Raw genomic sequence first — 20746 nt, 5'->3', positions numbered from 1 at the left:
AGAAAATTTTTCCCGTTCCTTGTGCCATCTGCTGAAACGCCTCCCGATGCCGAGGAGCCCATGTCGCCAGAGGTCCACAAGCCCGTGCCCGCTATCCGTGTCCTCAACGCCGTCGTCCTCCTCCCCGCCGCCGTCGCTGTCCTTCTGCCCGGTGCCATTCCTGTCCTCCTCGACGCCGTCATCCTCCTCCCCGTTATCATCGCCGTCCTCCTCCCCAGTGCCATTCTCGTCCTCCTCGACGCCGTTCCCTGTCCTCCTCTATGCCGTCGTCCTTCTCCCCGATGCCAACCCCATCCTCAGTCCCCAACACCGCCTTCCTCGGAGTCGCCTGCCTCTATGCCTCCACCCCGTCCCCGAGGCCGCGTTCCTCCACGCTATCATCCCCGTCACTGTTGTCCCCGAGCTCCAATACATCATCGCGGTGAGTACTCCACTGCCCGCCGTCTCCTTCCACCTCCCAGACAGTTTTTGTGGTTGCTGCGAAGTGATAGGTACTGTGAGGTTAATGGTTTATTTGGTAATTGAGTTCTGGTTTCACCACTGGGTGGTTTAGTCAATTGAAATTGAGCCGAGTGAGCTCAGTTCTGGTGTTTAGAACTTTGGTGCTCAGGCAATCGATTGGTGTTGGTGCTGTGTTGGTGGAGGTGTTGTGTTGGAGGTGCTTATTGACTGTATTGATTTTGCCTTTAGCCGAATTGCACTGTGAGTATTTCGGTTTTCTCCTCCCTTTCATTTCTACTCTCTAGACGGCTTGGTGATATGTTTTGTGATGATCAAATGGAACACTGAGGTTGGGCTAGATGTCTAAGTGCAATAGGTGTTAAATCTGTTTGTTCTCTGTTCTTGGATCGGCACAAATTGCCCTGATAGTAGTGGTGCATTCCATTGTTCAATCCCTGTGCTTATTGTTGGTAGTTTGTACATTGCCAGTTAGGCTTGATTCCTGGACTAGGAGCTGTTGTATTTGTTGATTCAATTAATCTTGTTTTGATTGAATTCTGGAAGAGCAGAAAAACCTTTGGTACTGCTCTGATATTTTGCTACTCGGTTAGTATTTATTTCTCAAAGAGTAATCCTCTCCCTGTCAACTTTTATGTCCAGCGGCATTGTCCAGGAAGAAAGCTCAATTTCAGAGAATATTTTTTTAGTTTTACATCTAGTTGTGATCTTAGCTTCTAGCCCAACTTGTGATAGACAATTAGGGAGCAGGATATCGTAGTCCTGGGGCCAATTGTTATATTTATCTGAGAGAAATTTTATTCAATCATCCGTATGTTGTTCAGTTCATTATCTTGCTTGATGGGAGGTGGCTTTGCTTCTATACTTATGGCACTTACGTGTATGTTCATGTTTAGTGTATATAAACTACTTTGTTTCTTGATTTTTATATTTGGGTGGTCCTCAAGCATATTTTGCATTCACAAATGATGAAAGAAGATAACTATGTACCATACATATGAGGAGGATGAGAGAGTGGCCCGTCAGTGTGCTGCGGAGAAGGCCAAAGGCTCAAAACCTAGAGGTGTCCAGGCGTCAGATTTCGATGTCTTTGACACAGTGGCGAGCCTAGAGCATAGGTAACGCTGCGGTCGATCAGACGTTGCCGGATCCTCCGCTCCACCACCATGGCCCCCCTGGTGTCCCCGGACGTACTCACGCCATCAATCGTTAGTGCGAAAGTGCGGTCCTCGTCGCGGGAGAGGTAGAGGGATACTGGACTGGCTCAACTCAACCGACTTTTCAGGCAGTGACTTATAATATTGTGTGTTTGTCGATGCCTAACATGTAATATGCATTCATTACTATGTATTAATGGAGATGTTTTTATTATTGATTTACAGTAAATATATGTATCATTGTATGCATGTATTGAGAGAGACGGAGAAATTGAGGGGAGAGAGAGAGAGAGTGCAGAGAGGACAGAGAGGAGGACCGTGGAGGGGGGAGAGGGAAAATATTATCAGCTCAAACCTTCGGCCGGCAGTGATAAATCACTGCTGACCGAAGGATACAGTCGGCAGTGATGCCAGAGAATAACCCCCTTCACTGCTGATCTAGCGAGCCAGGAGTGATAGTCGAGGACTATCACTGCCCGTTGCCCACTGCTGGCTCCAAAACCGGCAGTGAAGGGGTTTTCTATAGTAGTGACTACCGGTAATTGAAAACGGGTCTACATCTCAGATCATAAATGCTTCTATTATAAAGTCATATCTTTGGAAACATGTGCAAATTATTTACCTCATAGAAAATATGCGGTTGCAAAAAATAAATCCCAATAGTCAAAACTATAAAGATATAGAATCTTTCAGCAACTTGGTTTTAAGCTTAGGGAATGGAACTTTAACACCATCATGCAATAATGATTACACAAACAACACATGGATATATATACTAGAAGAATTATTGATACGCACTTCTGGTTCTAAAATCGAAGCATTAGTATACACAATATATCCTGAATTCCAATCAAAATATTTACAATCGGGTTATCTAAAAGACAGAGCAATACTAGCAACAACCAATGAAATAGTTGATGAGCAAATCATCTTTTTTGTCATAGTTTATGCTGTTCTACAGCTTCTTTTTAGTTTCTAGCTATTTTTTCAATTCACATTCACCTCTTTTATTAAAGGCTCCACCTTGCAACATGCAGAAATCATCTACCTATTTTGAGTACTCTCTTAGATGCCGGTGTTCATCCAGATGCAAAGGTATACACTATACCTTGTATTGTGCTTCTTATGTTACCTTTGCATTGAGCATTATTTTCTTTTATTACCTGAGTAACAACCTTAGTTGTATCAAACTGCTATCGCATTGAACATTCTACAATTCTATGCTTTGGCAGGGGAAAGCTTGTACACAAATATGAAACAAATGGATTTCTATAGTATGCATTTTCAAAATAATTGCTATTGGTTAAGTCCATCTGTATATATACATAACCATGCTGTGAAAAAATTTGTGAGGATTTAACCTGATGTTCATTTTGTCTGAGGATCTCAGACAAGGTGCACACATGCAATTCATCTGTTTGTCACTGGAACTACATTGTTGGGGATGATCTCCCGCCCTCCACCTTCTTAGGATAGCTCGAAGTCTGTCGGGGGCTTCGCACTCTTGTCACTGCAGGTTTGTTTCAGGGAGTGCAGGCGAAGATCGCGAAGTACTCTCGCTCGAAGGCTATAGGTGTGCCCGCAGTCCCGACTTCCCGCGTCGGCGAAGGCGGTGGTGAGCCTTCGGCCGGAAGCCAAAGGTTCCACTGGCAGTTTTGTTGACTGGAACGGGCGAAGGTAGTAGTGTGTCTTCGACCCGGAGCCGAAGACCGGCTCGTGGCGCCGAAGTGGAGAAGGCTTCAGCGGATTTCTAGGGACCAAGGACCATGACTGGATAGCGAGACCCACTTTAACTGTCCAGGGCAGAGTTGTAATTATGTAAATATGCTTGATTGTACCATAATGCTCCCGAATATTCTAAGAATGTAGCAGGTAAGGGGGGTAGAAACTGTAAACCCCGCGTGGAGTGGTTGAATACGGGCTATAAATAGAGTCATATTGTATCAGAGGGGTGAATTGAAATAATTTCTCCCAAATACGTGTCTCCCCAAGAACCCTTCGACATTCTCATAAGAGAAGGTCCACCTTATCTGGAACTTTCGATTCCAACATACATTATATGAGCCACCGCAGAGTAATGTTTTGCATAGCCTCAGGATAAATACCGCTTGTAAGACAGTTACCACAGGAGGGCACATGGGGGGCGCCAAATTTTCTAGTTTCTTTCCAAAGCAAACTGATCGGTTTTGCAATTTTCCTCGATGTGTTGTGCAGATGAAAAGCCGCCCTCACTAGGAAAGGCCATTACGTGTAGCTGATGACAACTGTTCTGCACCACTGAAGTAGGAACTAATTTACTCCTTTGGGTTTCTTTGACAATACAAAATATGATATTTTTTGTGAACTGCTTGTATAGATATTCCCCCTCATATCATCATTTTGCACACTGTTGAGACAGGCACTTCGACTACCACTTCTATGTAGATCTTGAGGCATCAATGGCTGATCCAAATGCTCAAAATGCATTTGGAAACTTGAAGGTATGCCATTCTTGGTTACAATGGTCACGTGGTAGGTAAGCAGTGACTCAGTTCACTTTGTTTCCAGGAATTTGCCACCTTCCTAAGAGTTCTTGGAAGATATCCTACAGATGTGAGTGAAGCTTGAACTGTCAAGTGCCTGCTTCAAACTACATTCTTGTGAGTAATAAACGCCTCCCTTGATGGCTAGTGCTTAGTTCAGGAAGAGATCCAATTATTTAGTTATGCGGTGAAGAGATCCTGTTGATCCTTTGTTGTAACTCCAGAATTCATTCCGGTCCATATTCTTCCCTGGGTTCCTTCTATAATCTCTTGGTGCCATGGAAGATTTTGCATGAACAATAAGTCGCCTCTAATTTTATTCGTGTCTTGAATTTCATGACAATAAACCGTACAAGAAACACCATTGAGTTAGAAGTTTCAGAGAATGCAACTGATGTTTTGTTGTTTTCTCCCCTTGTGAACAGTGTATGGTAAATCCATTTTCTTTGTCAAGAAACCCAGGAAAAAGAACATAATGTTTACAGGAGTCAGTGGTTGCTTAGAAATGCAAAGCTGCTCAATTGTACTTGTGAAGGTTTTGTTTGAACTTTGAAGCTGTTGTTTGATCCAGGATTACCATGACAGCCAGCGTGGAAGCACCAAAAGTAGAATGGAGCAAACTTGGAGGCTAAAGAAGTCATTCGTGGATAAATGAGAATGGCGAAGGTTCACATGTTCTGATTCTTTCTGTCTTGGGTTAGCCCAAGTTTCTTTTAGAAGGTGGGCAATATATGGTATGTTGCAATTTGTGAAAGTAGGCATGGAGGGTTGATTGTTTGTTTAATAGATGTTGATCTTTGATTCGCTGTTGGGGGCAAGGGATGGATGCTTTAGTGTTTGGTTCAACGGATAAGCGTCGGATGAGGCGGTCCCGTTCAACTTTTTGTGCTCGCCCGGTGTTTGGTTCACGGACGAAGGTGGATAGGATCATCCATTTTTGCTTCAAATCCTGGACGAGTTCATCCCGAAAAATGAGTCGGATGACACCATCCAGATTGCCTCGTCCATGCAGCCGTGCTTGTACGTGATGGATCGTACGTGTGGTTAATTTGTAACTCTCGATTTTATTTAAGAGGATAAGAGTAGTCTAAAATTCTAAATATTTTTATGAGTAAATTAGATCTCATTAACAATTCATTTTAATTGATTTGATAAAAAACATGAGTCAATATTTAATTAAAATTCTCTAAAAAAATCTATTTTTATAACTTCTAGCAATTTTTAACGCCACAAATAAATTCCTAAAAATCAGAAAAAAATTTACTAGTGTTCTTCTCATGTGATGTATTAATTTATAAAAATACATCAACTCAACTTATCTAATCTATCCAACCAAACAGAAAACTAACTCATCATATCCACTCTAATCTCATCAACTAAACAGAAAACTGGTTCATCCCATCCATCTAAACAAACAGAAAATTAGACAATCCCATCCCTAAAAACAGAAATAAATTCATCCTATCTAACTTCGTCCTCCAACTAAACGCACCTAGTGCTTTTGGTGTGAGGGCACTGATACAGTTAAGTTGCTGGAGAGTTCAATCGTCATCGTCTTACTCATGCAACTAACTGCAAGGGTTATTATATGGTTTAATGGTGTCTTATCATGTGTCTGTCTGAAATTGCTTGTGCTGATTGGTTGATGCTGATGTTATAGATTATACTGCCCAATGAATGTTTTGGTTGAATTTAATTTGCACATTTCCTGAAATTCCTTGATCAGGAAATGGAGGGATCGGACGTCCAAGAATAAAATAAAAGAAAATAAATAATAAAGCAGGGGCAGGGGAACTTTGCTTTCTCTCTCCTCCACCTTGGTCCTCCTCCCCTGGCTGCATCTCTTCTTCCTCCTCCTCCTCCTCCCTCGTCTTTCTTCTTGTCCATCCATACGTCCTAGTCATTCCCTCCCTCCTCTCCTCCCAACAACACTACATACAATTCCCACCAGCCAGATCCGCCCAACAAGCACCACAGGAGGAGGAGGAGGAGGAGGAGATGTCGGCCAAGGATGCCGGCGTCGGGAAGGGCCGCCTCTTCACGGTGGGCCTGGTCACGGCGTGGTACTCCTCCAACATCGGGGTGCTGCTGCTCAACAAGTACCTGCTCAGCAACTACGGCTTCAAGTACCCCATCTTCCTCACCATGTGCCACATGGCCGCCTGCTCCCTCCTCTCATACGCCGCCATCGCATGGCTCCGCATCGTCCCCATGCAGCTCCCCCGCTCCCGCTTCCAGCTCGCCAAGATCGCCGCCCTCAGCCTCGTCTTCTGTGCCTCCGTCGTCTCCGGCAACATCTCCCTCCGATACCTCCCCGTCTCCTTCAACCAAGCCGTCGGCGCCACCACCCCCTTCTTCACCGCCGTCTTCGCATACCTCATGACCGTCAAGCGCGAGTCTTTCCTCACCTACCTCGCGCTCGTCCCAGTCGTCACCGGCGTCATCATCGCCAGCGGCGTAAGTTTTTCTTCGTATACATTTTTGTTTCCTCTTTACTTTACTTCACTAGATGAGTGAGATCCCCAATCCCCGCCCCTCATTCCCGGGGACGCGGATCTCTTCTTTCAACATTCCTCGCCTGTGCCCACGGCTCTCGTTGAGAATGCATTTCTTGTGCTGATTTCAAAATTCGTTCGGAACTGGGTTGCTTTTCCTTTTTCCACATGTGCATAAAGAAGCGAACAATGTAGTGTGATCTACCACCCTGAACCTCCTCAGTTGTAATTTTCAGTTGACAAGCAAAGGATCACATTCACCGACCCCAACAATTTAGCATCCCACCTGCCAATATACATGTAGAATCTTTTCTTATGATTCTTATCAAGTTTCAAGTTACTGTGTGTTTCTTACTTGCTTTGATAATCTCTTATAAGAAAGAAAAAGAATATATGTGAAAAGAGTGGATCATCCTATTGACTAAATAATCTTGCAGGGTGAACCGAGCTTTCATCTCTTTGGATTCGTCATGTGCGTTGGAGCAACTGCTGCAAGAGCATTGAAGACAGTCTTGCAAGGGATTCTTATGTCTTCTGACGGGTAATCCACCTTGTTTGGCTTCTGTCCAATGGCTTGCTTGCCTCTTCCAAACTTGTGTCTTATTGAATCTAGTTTCATCTGTCAACTCGCAGGGAGAAGATTAATTCCATGAACCTGCTCATGTACATGGCACCAATTGCTGTTATTCTTTTGGTTCCTGCTACTATCTTCATGGAGGATAATGTTGTTGCCGTTACTATGGAACTGGCCAAAAAGGACTTCAACATAATTTGGTACCTGTTGTTCAACTCTTCCCTGGCGTACTTCGTGAATTTGACCAATTTCTTGGTGACAAAGCACACTAGTGCGTTGACCCTACAGGTATGCCATGCTATCTCAGTCCTCAAGAAGTTACTACTAAGTTAGCAACTTTCTTCGCTCAACATGGGGGATTTCCTTTCGTTAAAGATGCTTTACTTTTCATGTGCCCCATTGTCGAGAATGAAAATTTGCACTGAGCAATCTACGACCGTGAAATCATGCCATGGTCATTAGATTGGTGAGACTGACAGTATAAAGTTGAACAAATAAATTGCTGCTCCGTGGAATCTCTGTAACGAACTAGCTTCTCCAACTAAGCAGCTATTTGCAAATAATGCTTCCACATGATTCGGCCTAGGAAAATTTGTATCTGATGATGTTGACCTCAGACAACAAGCAACACTCTCCTTTGATAGAGGTCAATAATAGATAACAAGCAACAGTTGTTAGTGTCTCAATGATAATAGATAACAAGCAACAGTGGTTAGTTAGTGAATAATAGATAACACGCAACAGTGGTTAGTTAGTGAATAATAGATAACACGCAACAGTGGTAGTGAATAATGGATAGCAAACAACAGTGCTTAGTTAGTGAATAGTATATAACAAGCAACAATGGTTAGTGAATAATAGATAACACATAAAGTCGTTAGCGAATAATGTGCTTGAGTAACATACTGATAGCAGATAGCTAGTTCTGGCGTATAATGTACCTGAGATGATTAGTTTACCAGGATTTCAGTTCATCTGACTGAGGATGGGTTTCGATGTGTTTCAATGTGGCTGCTTCCTGTGACACACCATATTCACCTTAGTTTCGTTAGGAAATACATGCGGAATTGATGGTCAGAGAGCATGATAATTGTGGTCTTTTTGCAGGTCCTGGGCAACGCAAAAGGTGCCGTTGCAGTTGTGATCTCAATTCTGATATTCAGGAACCCTGTCTCTGTAACTGGGATGCTCGGTTACACGCTGACTGTCATAGGGGTGATTCTTTACAGTGAAGCTAAAAAGCGCACCAAGCAATGAAAGCTGCGGCAGTTAGGACCAAGGAACCCTAATCTTTGACTCAGCGATCGATGAGCTAGTGAGGGCCAATAATACTTGTATTCTTCCTTCCTTCCTGTGAGATCGATCTATTCATTGGGGATAATCGTATCCACATAGATATAGTACTAGCATGACATGACATGATTAGTGGAAACAGTTTTCTATTACTATTATTAATTGGTCTTGGGTTTGGTTTTGCTATCGTCGTCTAAAGAGGAGGGCGATGTGTAGTTTGTTTTGTACCTAAGCTATCCTGGACTCCCTCCCTGATGTAACACCAGCATCATCGATTATTTTATACAACACTTTGAATAAACTTCCCGTTGTTGCTGTACTGCTCCAGTCTAGTGAAATGGTTGATGATGACAAGCAGTTGTTTACGCGGCATTGCTTGCATCCGAGCGTTAGCTCGGCTGGCAGTGACGGAGGCCCTCCCGCGTTTGAGCCAGGGGGCTGCGCAGGATGCATGCCCCGTCAAGGCTCCAAAGAAGCCTTCCTGCCTCCAGGAAGGGGACCGACGTTTAAAAAAAAAAACTTCCTGCACTCTTGGTACCATGAATATGATCCATCGATATATTTCGCTCTACTTTGTTTGGGTCAAACCACGCAACGCATTACGCATGCATCATTGAGCGAGCCCAGCGCCATTGCTTCGCTGCCGAATTTACAGAAGAAATGCATCGAGAACCCGATCTGACTTCGCCCTGGCCTCCTCTTATGCCTACCCTATTCCTACCTGCCCACGTTCCCCCTAATCCAGACGGATTTTGTAGAAACTGCAGGAGATTCCTACCGGCCTCCTTTGTTCTAAAAGCAACTTAAATAAAACACTTACAAAAACAGAACACCGACAAAACTGACTCTTGCCTTCGAATTCCTCATCTTTTCAGACATACCAAACGTCTTTACCAGTGCCTTCTGACTTTGTGCCTCGACAGAGTGCCAATCACTAGGACAACATATCACGATGCTGGGTATACAACATTGGGTCGAACAGAGATGATTGTATACAATGCTTGCTAGAATAAGTCTGTAGTATTAATATTGCTGTAATCAAATTCAAAACCAATCCCACCATGATGTAACTGAACCACATGGATCACTCGAGTACACAAGTCCGTAATGCATAGCAAATTGGAAAGTTCCACCGCAGTTAACACACATGACAAGAAATAGCCCCAAAAGAACAAAGCCAAATTCAAGCATATGTATTAAATTGGCCAAAGTGACACCCAGTGGGTTCATAAGAACCAAAGCTCAAAGGTAGTGCAAACAGAGCATTAGATTAAAAAAAGACTAAACAAATTCCGACGAATTTCATGGAAATTCCATAACTACTTTACTAGCCTTGGCATAATTAAATAAATTGTATGCCTAAGCAAACTATTATTTAAGCGCTGCAATACTCAGATTCTACGACTTCCTTGAAATAGCCATTACTAAAACACATAAAACACCACATTCTATAGGGGCTTAAAGTTCACTAGGAGCTAAAAGAGGAAGCATGAGCTGAAAAACAACATAACATAAAGATCCACAGCTGTGCAATTACTAGGAAATACAAAAAGGATAAGTTGCTAACATGCTAGAATAAACTAACTCCAATACCAAGTACACAGCCAGACGTCCAGACGCATGTAACCAGAGAAAGCCTAAAATTTGCTCACCCAACTCAGTGACTAATGTGACCTGGTCAGTGAGCTGTCCTAGCTCTAAGTCAGTGGCATGAACTCATGCTCCCTTGCTCCAATCTTCATGGTGCATTTCCTGAATCCAGAATATGAAATTTTGATAAAGGGTGGAATAAATTAGCAAGGGTAAGTGAATCAGGAAATATGGTTGGAAACGGTTGGGGTGTATGTACCTCTGAATGGCAGCATACCCAGTTTAGACTGCAGCACTTAAGAAACCTAGGGCGCGGATGGCAAGTATTTAATTTCATAGTTCAGAAGCGATGGACCAAACGCATTATACCTTCCTGAACTGTTAAATGCCCGTTCTGCGTCAGCACGCTTGGAAAAAACAACTTTTGCAATTTTTGACTTCTTAGTGATCTCGGTCTCACACTCCATGATAGGTCCATGTATGCGGAATATGCTATTGATGTCATCCACAGAAGGAATAGCTTCTGGACTACTAAAATGTAAGATCAAAGCTGCCGGACCATCTGCCGGTTTCTCATCTGAAGGAGGATCAGTAGAGGCCCCACCTTGAGGTGGCTCCTCTTGCTTCATCTTCTTATTGCCACTCCTGTTCTGAGACGCCCGCTTCCTTTTGTGGCCTTCGTAATCACTATCTCCATCATCAAAATCGCTGATGATGATATTGCACCAATACGAATCTTCCGCCTTTCTAGCTGAGTACAAGCTCCCCGCAGACTTTCTCCGGCCCCTCTGACCATCCGCAGTCACCAATTGTTCATTGTCATCGTAAGCTTCTGCCTTTGTGGCTGTGCACAAGGTTCCGATCGACTTTTTCCTACCCTTCTTGGTACCAAAGATCTCCAGCAGCTCTTTATCTTCGTATACACTAGGCGCTTCCGAGTCCTTGTACTTTGAGAAGAAGCTAACAATCACAGGAACAGAGTCATAGTTACCATATACAGGATCAGCAGCAAGTGATGAAAGCTGGAGCAACATCTGAGCGGCTGATGGGTACTCCATTTTCTCGTCCATCTCCTCATCCTTGAGCTGTGCATCCATCCGGGCATCAGTTTTCCTGGGCCTCCCGCGAGGCCTCCCACGCAGCGCACCACTGCCCCTTCCTCTGGAGCCCATCCTGCGGTCGAAATCCACATCGGAATCGGAGTCAGTGCCCCCCTTCTTTCTGGGGTCCCAGTCCTCATCGGAGTCGTCCTTGATGACTTCCTCCTTCCTCTTCCTCCCCCTCCTGGATGGGGTGGAAGCTGAGTTGCAGTTGAAGGAGGCATCCCTGGCTTTAGGTTTGGGCATGATGTCGGGGGCATCATTGAGCAAGCCGAGCTCCAAGGTGTACTGAGGCGGGTCCGGCAGAGCCCTGAACTTATCGAAGGCTCTGACATGCGCCTTTGCAACGGCGGCCTGGACCCTGTTGGTGAATCCCATGCGATCGGCGGCCAGATCGCGGAGCAATGCGATGAAATCGGTGGGAAGAAAGGGGCGCTGGGCCATGGAGTGGTCGGTGGCGAGGGCGTCCTCGACGCGGCGGGAGAACTCGTCGAGGGAGGCTTCGAGCGCGGCGTCGAAGTCCTCGCCGCCGTCGTCGTAGAGCTCGGCGACGGGGAAGTAGGGCTCGTAGGGCCTGAGCTCGGCGGCGTCGCACCAGGCGAAGGCCTTGTCGCCGAAGTAGGAGACGAGGAGCTGGCCCTCGTGGCCGGTGCCGTTGCCGCCGGCGGAGTAGACGAGGCCCGGCCATGCGGCGTGGGTGAGCTTCTTGCCCCAGACCATGTCGCCGGGGGCGAAGCCGCCGACCCTAGGGGCGTTGGGATCCGGAGGGCGCGGGTGGCTGGGGGGCGGCGGGGGGTTCTTGCGGGGGCGGCCGCGGCCGCGCTTGGTTTGGGGGTCGGCGGCGGCGTTGTTGAGGTCGATGTGGCCGGACATGGCGGTGGCGGTGGCGGTGGTAGGGTTAGGGTTAGAGTTTTTTTGGGGGGAGGGGGTATGGATGGATGGGGACTCGAAGCGAATCCAATCCAATCCCTCCCTCGAATTGAATAGTCCAAGGGAATGGGAAGGAAAGGGAAGGGAATGGGAATGGGGAGCAAAGGGAAGGGAATGGGAATGGAAAGCTACTCCACTCATTAAGTAACGTACTCTACTTACTGCAGTACATTAAGGAAAAAATGGTCTACTACTCCAGTCAGTAAACCCTAATACTTAACTTACTACAGTACAGTAGCAATGAATTATTGTATTCCCCAGTCCCAGGAACGTTTCTGATGTACAATAATTATTATAAAACATGAGTACATGATTGATGCTCAAAAGTACTTGTGTGGATTTTGGAGGCCGTACGTGTCATGCATGTATATGTATGTATGTACTCCACTCGCTCTTGAAGGTGAAGCAAAAAAGGACGGTAATTTTCTCATAGATATGCCTTTCTTTACCTCTGGAATTGGTGAGCAAACGTAAATCCATTTCTTCAATACTAGTAATTGTACATATGTTTCACATATATAGAATCTATATAGAATATAGTAATATGAAAAAGTAAAAGAATATAGCATAACAAAAGAGATATTTACATTCACGAATTTCACAATATGGTGTAACATCCTAGTTTTCGGCTAAAATTTGAATTCAAATTTATTTCAAATCAGTTCAAAAAAATTCAAATCGATCCCAAATAAATTACAAAACCTTTTTCTTTTCCCTCCCTTCACTTTGGGCTCAATCTCCCTTAGCCCAGCCTTCCCCCTCTTTCTCTTTTCCTCTTCCCGGCCTGACCCACCTCTTTTCCCTCCCTCTCTCTTTCTTCCTCTGGCGGCCCAACTCACCTTCCCCGGCCCAGCCCCCGCCTCCTTCTTCTCGCGGCCGTGCGCGCACGAGTCGCCAGCCACCGAACCCGCCGCCGGACTCTGCCATCCTCCCAACCGTTCCGACGCCGCCCATACCGCCACCACAGTCATCGGTTCACACCACCTCTACGCACGGCGACCGCACACCCAAACAACTTCACCGACCGAGTTCACGTGCAAAGAAAATCGCCGCCCGCCTAGACTATCGGGCTTTACTCTCCCTCGCCGCACGCCGCACAAGGTCACCAATTGCTACACCACCGGCATTAACTTCATTTGACCGAGCTTCGTGCCGTACTTCGCGTGCCTCGTCGCCGTGGACCCGCTGCCGGTCGCCATAGCTCGACGCTCGCCTATAAAAAGCCTCCTTGCACTTCCTTGCCACTCACCGAGCTCGCAAGGCAAGCTCCAGTCATCCTCTCCCTCACCTCTTTCTCTCACGGCTCTCTGTCTCCACCACCGAGCTCCTCCCTGTCGATCTCCCTCTTTGGCCCGCCTCTGCCACCATCAGTCCACCCAGAGCCTCCTAGCCACCTCCTCCACCCTCCCAAGCACCCATCTTCCCTTCCCCGGCCTTCACCTCACCTATCCACGAGCTCACCGACACGCTCCCATGGCAGCACGCCACCAGCCGTCTCCATCCCTTCCCTCGCCCGCACGCCACAAAAAATGGATTCCCCATCATCTCCTCTCTATCTCCCCGTGCCTTCACCGGCGCAAATGGAGGTCGGGAGCCCCGTTCTAGCGAGGCTCCAGCGTGTCCGCCGCCATGAGGCGACGTCCGAGCAGCGGCAACGCTCGGCCTGGGCGCCATTTCCCCTGGGCCGCTCTAGACTACCTGATACGTATTTGCCCGATCTTCCGAAGGTAATATGATAAGTCGATTGATGGAGTTTTGACGTTGATGATCCAAAGGCTTCGAACAGAATAGATTGAGAACCCTCGCAACTAGTAGACTACTATTTTGTAGTTATCAACCGTGGCAAGACGCGGTTGACCTCACCAAAAAGGTTTTTCTTGCAAGCAAATCGAGAACATAAACAAGAATAGGTAGATGCAATCTGAATATTACTAATTACCAATGAAGTGCTCGAGTTGGGATTCCACAAACCGAATAAACGGCGAAACTGTATAAAACAGAATAATCTAAGCAAAATCCAAACTTAAAACTATGACGGCTACTGTGTATATATAGGGAGAATGTGACGAGGTCTACCTAGGGTTGTCCAGCCATGAAAAGAGGCATGCACAACTTGGACTCCGACCCCAACACGATTACAAGACCCAACAAGGTCCAAAATGGTGGCGCAACACCTTATTTCTTTGACTCTGACTAAATTATAAGAAATATTTGGTCAAACTCATATTCATTGGAAATGACTCATCGTAAGCTTTCCAGAATGTCCAAGATTGCTTAAAACGGACTTCGTATGAGAGAGTTATGCCCGTTTTACTGATGTGTTGTCCTCTGACTCGACTACGACCACGACTAGAGCTCATCCTTGAATCTGAGTAGACTTGGCATTCGAGGGGTGGTGTTCGGGTAAGGTTGTGGTGCTTCTCCTATATTCCTAAATAATAAAACATCACAAGAATTTAGTAGGAATCCATCCAAAGAAGCACGAACAGCGAGAAACGAGTTCACCTGGTGGTCTAATTGTTGTGCACGTGCTCTTGTAATTGGACCTTGTATGATTTGAGAATTATTGGCGGTATTGATCGTATCTGAAGGAGTCATGGGCTCATCATCCTCCCCCTCTTGAATTGAAGTCGTCCTCGACTCAAGCTCTTCTTCTTCTCCCAAGTAGGGCTTCAGATTTAAAATGTTAAATGTGTGACTAATCCCAAAATCTACAGGTATGCCCAATTTGTATGCATTGTCATTGATTTTCTCAATTATCTTAAATGGTCCATCAGCTCTAGACATCAATTTTGACTTTCTTAGTTCTGGAAACCTATCATTCCTCACAATCAAACTAAATCACCTGGTTCAAATTTTATTTCCTTCCTACATTTACTTTCAGCAATTCTATACTTTTCAGTCATGCTCTCTATATTCTTTTTAGTGGTTTCATACAACTTAAGAATAAATTTAGCACATTTCTTAGCATCTAAATTAAGTCTTCAAAAGTAGGCAAATATAGTAAATCAATAGTAGCACGGGGATTAAATCCATACACTACCTGGAACGGACTTACCTTGGTGGTGTAGTGTACAGACCTATTGTAAGCAAATTCAATATGTGGTAAACACTCTTCCCGCATCCTCAAATTCTTCTTTAGAACTGCCCGTAACATGGTCGATAATGTACGGTTGACAACCTCTGTTTGACCATCGGTTTGAGGATGGCACGTAGTAGAAAACAGTAGATTCGTCCCTAATTTATTCCAAAGTGATCTTCAAAAGTGACTCAAAAACTTTGTGTCACGATCCGAGACGATAGTATTATGCACTCCATGTAGTCGAACGATTTCCCTGAAAAATAAATCAGCTATATTTGTAGCATCATCGTTCTTGTGACAAGGTATAAAATGTGCCATTTTAGAAAAATAATCCAGAATTACAAATACACTATCCCTCCTCCTCTTTGTCCTAAGCAATCCTAAAATAAAATCTATAGAAATATCCTCCCAATGTGCACTAGGAACATGAAGAGGTATGTAAAGACCATGTGGATTTAAGCGAGACTTAGCTTTATTGCAAGAGGTGCAACGAGATACGTAGCGCTCGACGTCACGTCTCATCTTTAGCCAAAAGAAATGAGCGATCATCATATCTTCAGTCTTCTTTGCTCCAAAATATGCCATTAATTCTCCTCCATACGCCTCCTGCAACAACAAAAGACGAACGGAGCTAGTTGGAATGCATAGCATGTTAGCACAATATTGCAATCCGTCATTCAGCACATATTTATTTCATGTTTCCCCTTCTTTACAATATTCAAACACTTCTTTAAAGTCTAAATCAGCAGCATACCAATCCTTAATGGTCTCTAAACCAAAAATCTTATGATCAAGTTGGGATAACATGGTATAACGTCTAGAAAGCGCATCAATAATCACATTGTCCTTTCCTTTTTTATGTTTTATGACATATGAAAAAAAAACTCAATAAATTCTACCTATTTAGCATGTCGTTTATTCAGTTTAGCTTGACTTCTAATATGTTTCAACGATTCATCATCAGAATGTATAACAAATTCTTTAGACCATAGATAATATTGACAAGTTTCAAGTACACGAAATAAAGCATACAATTCTTTATTATAAGTGGAATAATTCAGACTTGGCCCACTTAATTTCTCGCTGAAATAAGCAACAGGTTTACCTTTTTGAATTAGCACACCTCCAATTCCAATCCCACTAGCATCACATTCTAATTCAAATGTCTTACCAAAATCAAGGGGTTGGAGCAATGGAGCATGGGTGAGCTTCTCTTTCAACAACTTGAATGCTTGTTCTTGTGCAGGTCCCCATTTGAAAACTATTCATTTCTTTGTCAACTCATTTAATGGAGCAGCAATGGTGTTGAAATCCTGCACAAATCGTCAATAGAAACCCGGAAGACTATAAAGCTTCTCACTTGTGTAACAGTCTCAGGAGTTGGATAGCTCTTTATGGCTTTGATTTTTGCTTTATCCACCTCTATTCACTGTGGAGTAACAACATATCCAAGAAAAAAGACTCGATCCGTACAAAAGGTGCGCGTTTTGAGGTTACCAAACAAATGTGCATCTCTCAAAGCGTTAAAAAAAGCACGTAAATGATCAAAGTGTAGCTCATATAACTTGTTGTAAATCAAGATATCATCAAAATAAACCACCACGAATCTTCCAATGAAGACACGTAAAACCTCATTCATCAATCGCATAAAAGTACTTGCAGCATTAGTTAACCCAAAGATATTACTAACCACTCGTACAAACCAAACTTAGTTTTAAATGCAGTCTTCCATTCATCTCCAAGTTTCATTCTAATCTGGTAGTATACACTTCGCAAGTCAATTTTAGTGAAAATTATAGAACCACTCAACTCATCAAGCATATCATCTAACTTAGGGATAAGGTAACGATATCTTATAATAATATTATTGATGGCTCTACAATCAACACACATACGCCAGCTACCGTATTTCTTAGGAACCAAAAGAACGGGAACAGCACAAGGGCTAAGACTTTCTCGTTCATACCCGCGGTCCAAAAGATCTTGGACTTGTCGCTGAATTTCCTTAGTCTCTTCTGGGTTGATCCTATATGCAGCACAGTTGGCAAAGTTGCTCCCATAATCAAATCAATTTGATAATCAATTCCTCGAATAGGTGGTAATCTCGGGGTACCTCAGCTCAAAATACATCCACAAATTCCTGCAAAAGGTTGGCAACAGCAGAAGACAAAGAGCTAGATATATTCTCGAGAGAAACTAAAGCATATTTGCATATCAAAGCATAGCATGACAGCTCATTATCACAAATTTTAGTAAGATCAAATTTAGTAGCAAGCATAACACACCATTTTAGTCTAATTCCATCGGACTTAGAAATTGTTGTTACTTTCTCCTTTTCGGGTGAAAAAACTTTTTCCGCTACTTGCTGATTTTCATATTCATTCTCAAACTCTTTTCTCTTATTTTCAACTATCTCTTATTCACATTTCACAATTTCAGCACGGATTAAAGATAGAAAAGTTATTTTCTTTCCTTTATACATTAAAGTGTACGTATTACTTCTACTATAATATGTTGCATCAGTATCAAACTCCCATGGTCATCCTAACAAAAGTGAACATGCTTGCATGTGTACTACATCGAAATCAATACAATCATGGTATGAACCAATAGAAAAATGCACCCTAGCTGTTTGCATTACCTTTACCTTACCACTTGTTGTTGAATCATTGAATATGATAAGGATGATGATGGTTTCTTGTTGGCAAGGAAAGCTTCTTGATCATATCTGAACTTACTAAGTTGTTGCAGCTTCCTCCATCAATAATGACTCGAACACGATAATCCTTGACTATGAGGAACATCGGAAACAAATTATGGCGTTGTAGCTATTCCGCTTGCTTCATTTGAGTGCTTAACACTCGCTGCATCCTCATCACCTGTATGGTTAGCTGCAAGAGCATATTCATCCTCAACATCACTAGCACTTACATATCCACCGTCTTCTGTTACAATGTGCGCTCGCTGACTTAGGCAATCTTTCATGATATGGCCAATTCTCTTGCATCAGTGGCATACAATCCCGGTCGATCGGCCTGTAGAAGCAACCGAAGAAGAGCTCTTGGCTAGACCCTGCACACTTACGAATTTGCTTACCTCGGGAGCGTGCGACGATGTCGAAGGTACTGCTGGGATGCGCCCTACTCGAGAAGGGGGCAGCAAACTGTGTACCTAAACATGGGGCTATTTTGACTTATCCTGGTATTTATTTTGAAGTAATCGAGCTTCCAAAATTATTCCTTAGCCTCTGTTGTCATCCCTACAATTATTTTTTCTGCCAAACATGCAAGTTGGAACAATCTATGAACATTATTGTATTTTTTGTAATCAACTATGTCCTGGTTTCACGCCTTATCCCTCCATAAAAGCGTGCCATTGCAGCCTCTTCATTCTTAATAATATCACAACTCAACATACTAATTTGTAGCTCCTGATAATATTCTTCTACGGATCTATCACCTTGTTTAAGCACTGCATTTTTTTATGCAAATCACGTTTAAAAGAGGGTGGAACAAATTTGTTACGCATAGCAACCTTTAAAGCATTTCATGTGGTAGGCGTTAATCCATCGATGCATACTCTATTCCACTAGATAATTGCAAATTCTTTAAATTCACTAGTGGCTTGCCGAAATCTATACACTTCAGGAATTAAATGAGCATTAAACTTATGTTCAACCGTCATCTCCAATTCTAAATACTTTTTAACACCATAAGCACCCGCAAAAGATGGTATGGTAAACTTAAACTTAACAAATAGATTATCATTAACATGTAGGTTATGTTGCTGAAAATTATTACCTCGCATACCTTGACGGTTGAAGTTTAATTGGTCATGTTATCGTGCATCAAAGACGTCTTGTTCTTGCTTCAAAATTTCATCATCTGCGACGAACTCATCATGTTCATGGGCTGCGCCATGAGGATCCACACACCCATAGTTTGGTGGCTGATTAACCACTCGATCAAAGCGTGTATTGAGCATGGCAATACTATCATTAAATTGTTGCAATGTAGTGTTTGTCTCCGTAAGCTTCTTATCGAAGTCGTCAGTAATAGCTTGTCTATGATTATTCAACACCATTGTAAGTTCTTCCCTCAAAACACACTCCTGTGCATCCAATGCTTCTCCTGTCATAGTTAGTCGAAGATAGAAAACAATGAAAGATAAATTATCCCTATCGACTACTAGCTGGTGGAGGTTGAGTCACACACTCTCAAGCATTTTACCACACTCTTACAAGTGTTTGTACCAATCACCGCAGTTGGCACAACCGGTGCCTGGTTCGTGATACATTATTGGGTACGAGTGAGGTAGTTGCAAAGGGAGAAATCGTTCTGATCGAGAGAAGGTGTAGCTTGGACAGGCAGTATTTAGTAGCAAGGAATACCAAATAATTAAAATCAGATTAGCAAAGCTGAATAAAAGTCTACAATACTCATCACAGTTGTTGGCCCGAACACGTTCCTACAACTAACTCAAGCAAGCCGAAAACTATAACAGACACGAGTACAATGAAACAAAATTCGCAATGCAAACTAATTCTCTCTTCTTTTTTAATTCTCTCTCTTTTTTGCACTATTTGCTTCTTTCTTTGTTTGCACTCTTTGCTTTTCTTTTCTTTTTTGCGAATGTGACAAAAACTCAAAACTCTTCTACTGCCTTTTCTAAGACCAGTGAGTTACGTGGGTCACAAACTTTTCCAGAGAGTAGGGGTATAAAGGTAATAAAAAGATACTCTCTCTCTCTCTCTCTCTCTCCAAACTTTGGCTACCTCTATTTCAGCTGTGATGATCGGATCCGAGAAGGTGGGCAATTTCGACTAGGTGGTCGGAGTGACTGGTCGGGACCCTGAGTGGGTTGGTCGGAGTGACTGGCCAGGACCCCGAGTGGGTGGTCGATGTGCCTGGTCGGACTCTGAGGGGGTGGTCAGAATGACTGGTCGGGGCCCCGAGTGGGTGGTCGGAGTGACTGGTCGAACCCTGAGCAGGTGGTCGGAGTGACTGGTCGGGACCCCGAGTGGGTGGTCAACTCAACTAGTGGTCGAACTCGAGTAGATGGTGGAAGCGACTAGTGGTCGAACACGACTTGATGGTCGACTCGACTAGTGGTCGAACTCGAGTAGATGGTTGAAGCAACTAGTGGTCGAACATGACTTGATGGTCGACTTGACTAGTGGTCGAATTCGAGTAGATGGTTAAATCGACTAGTGGTCAAACATGAGTTGACGGTCGACTCGACTAGAGACACAATCTCGGCTATAGCAAACAAGGGCAGGCCGAGATACACGACGACTAAACAGCAAGACTCGACACTAGAAACTAGATCACGATGACTCGACCAGCAACAAAGACAGCGACGATGGACTCAAACTCAACAACGCGAATACTGAAAACAAAATTGTGAAGGCACAAAGTGGTTTGGACAACGGAAAAACTAAGATCTAAATATTTTCGTGGGGCAATTTTTTGTACTCTAGGTGATGAAAAACGACGAAGACGCGGTTGACCTCGTCAAGAAGGATTTTCCTGCAAGAGAATCGAG

At 43.9% G+C, this 20746-nt stretch overlaps 2 protein-coding genes across 2 annotated transcripts; one reads left to right on the top strand and one right to left on the bottom strand.

Annotated features, from left to right (window-relative positions):
* Window positions 1–5938: 5938 nt before the first annotated feature.
* On the top strand, window positions 5939–8806 carry LOC133891478 (probable sugar phosphate/phosphate translocator At3g11320). Its single transcript, XM_062332191.1, has 4 exons — window positions 5939–6595; window positions 7071–7174; window positions 7267–7495; window positions 8315–8806. Exons 1-4 carry the CDS (start codon window positions 6137–6139, stop codon window positions 8462–8464), a joined length of 942 nt encoding a protein of 313 aa, XP_062188175.1. The 5' UTR covers window positions 5939–6136; the 3' UTR covers window positions 8465–8806.
* A 1186-nt stretch (window positions 8807–9992) lies between these two features.
* Window positions 9993–12135, bottom strand: LOC133891248 (PWWP domain-containing protein 5-like). The gene is made up of 2 exons (XM_062331955.1): window positions 10350–12135; window positions 9993–10252 (listed from the first exon to the last, which is right to left on the bottom strand). Exon 1 carries the CDS (start codon window positions 12061–12063, stop codon window positions 10396–10398), a length of 1668 nt encoding a protein of 555 aa, XP_062187939.1. The 5' UTR covers window positions 12064–12135; the 3' UTR covers window positions 9993–10252; window positions 10350–10395.
* Window positions 12136–20746: the final 8611 nt, after the last annotated feature.

The sequence above is a fragment of the Phragmites australis genome, chromosome 14, assembly GCF_958298935.1.
Source record: "Phragmites australis chromosome 14, lpPhrAust1.1, whole genome shotgun sequence".
Classification (NCBI taxonomy): Eukaryota; Viridiplantae; Streptophyta; class Magnoliopsida; order Poales; family Poaceae; genus Phragmites; species Phragmites australis.
Note: the sequence above shows the minus strand (reverse complement) of the source record. Positions and strands in the feature narration are given on the sequence as shown.

Bases quoted from the DNA above. Each gene is read 5' to 3' on its own strand.
- LOC133891478 (XM_062332191.1), top strand. From the start codon at position 6,137: ATGTCGGCCAAGGATGCCGGCGTCGGGAAGGGCCGCCTCTTCACGGTG. The intron at 6,596-7,070 runs GTAAGTTTTTCT...ATAATCTTGCAG, and splicing joins GCGTCATCATCGCCAGCGGC to GGTGAACCGAGCTTTCATCT. The intron at 7,175-7,266 runs GTAATCCACCTT...GTCAACTCGCAG, and splicing joins ATTCTTATGTCTTCTGACGG to GGAGAAGATTAATTCCATGA.
- LOC133891248 (XM_062331955.1), bottom strand. From the start codon at position 12,063: ATGTCCGGCCACATCGACCTCAACAACGCCGCCGCCGACCCCCAAACC.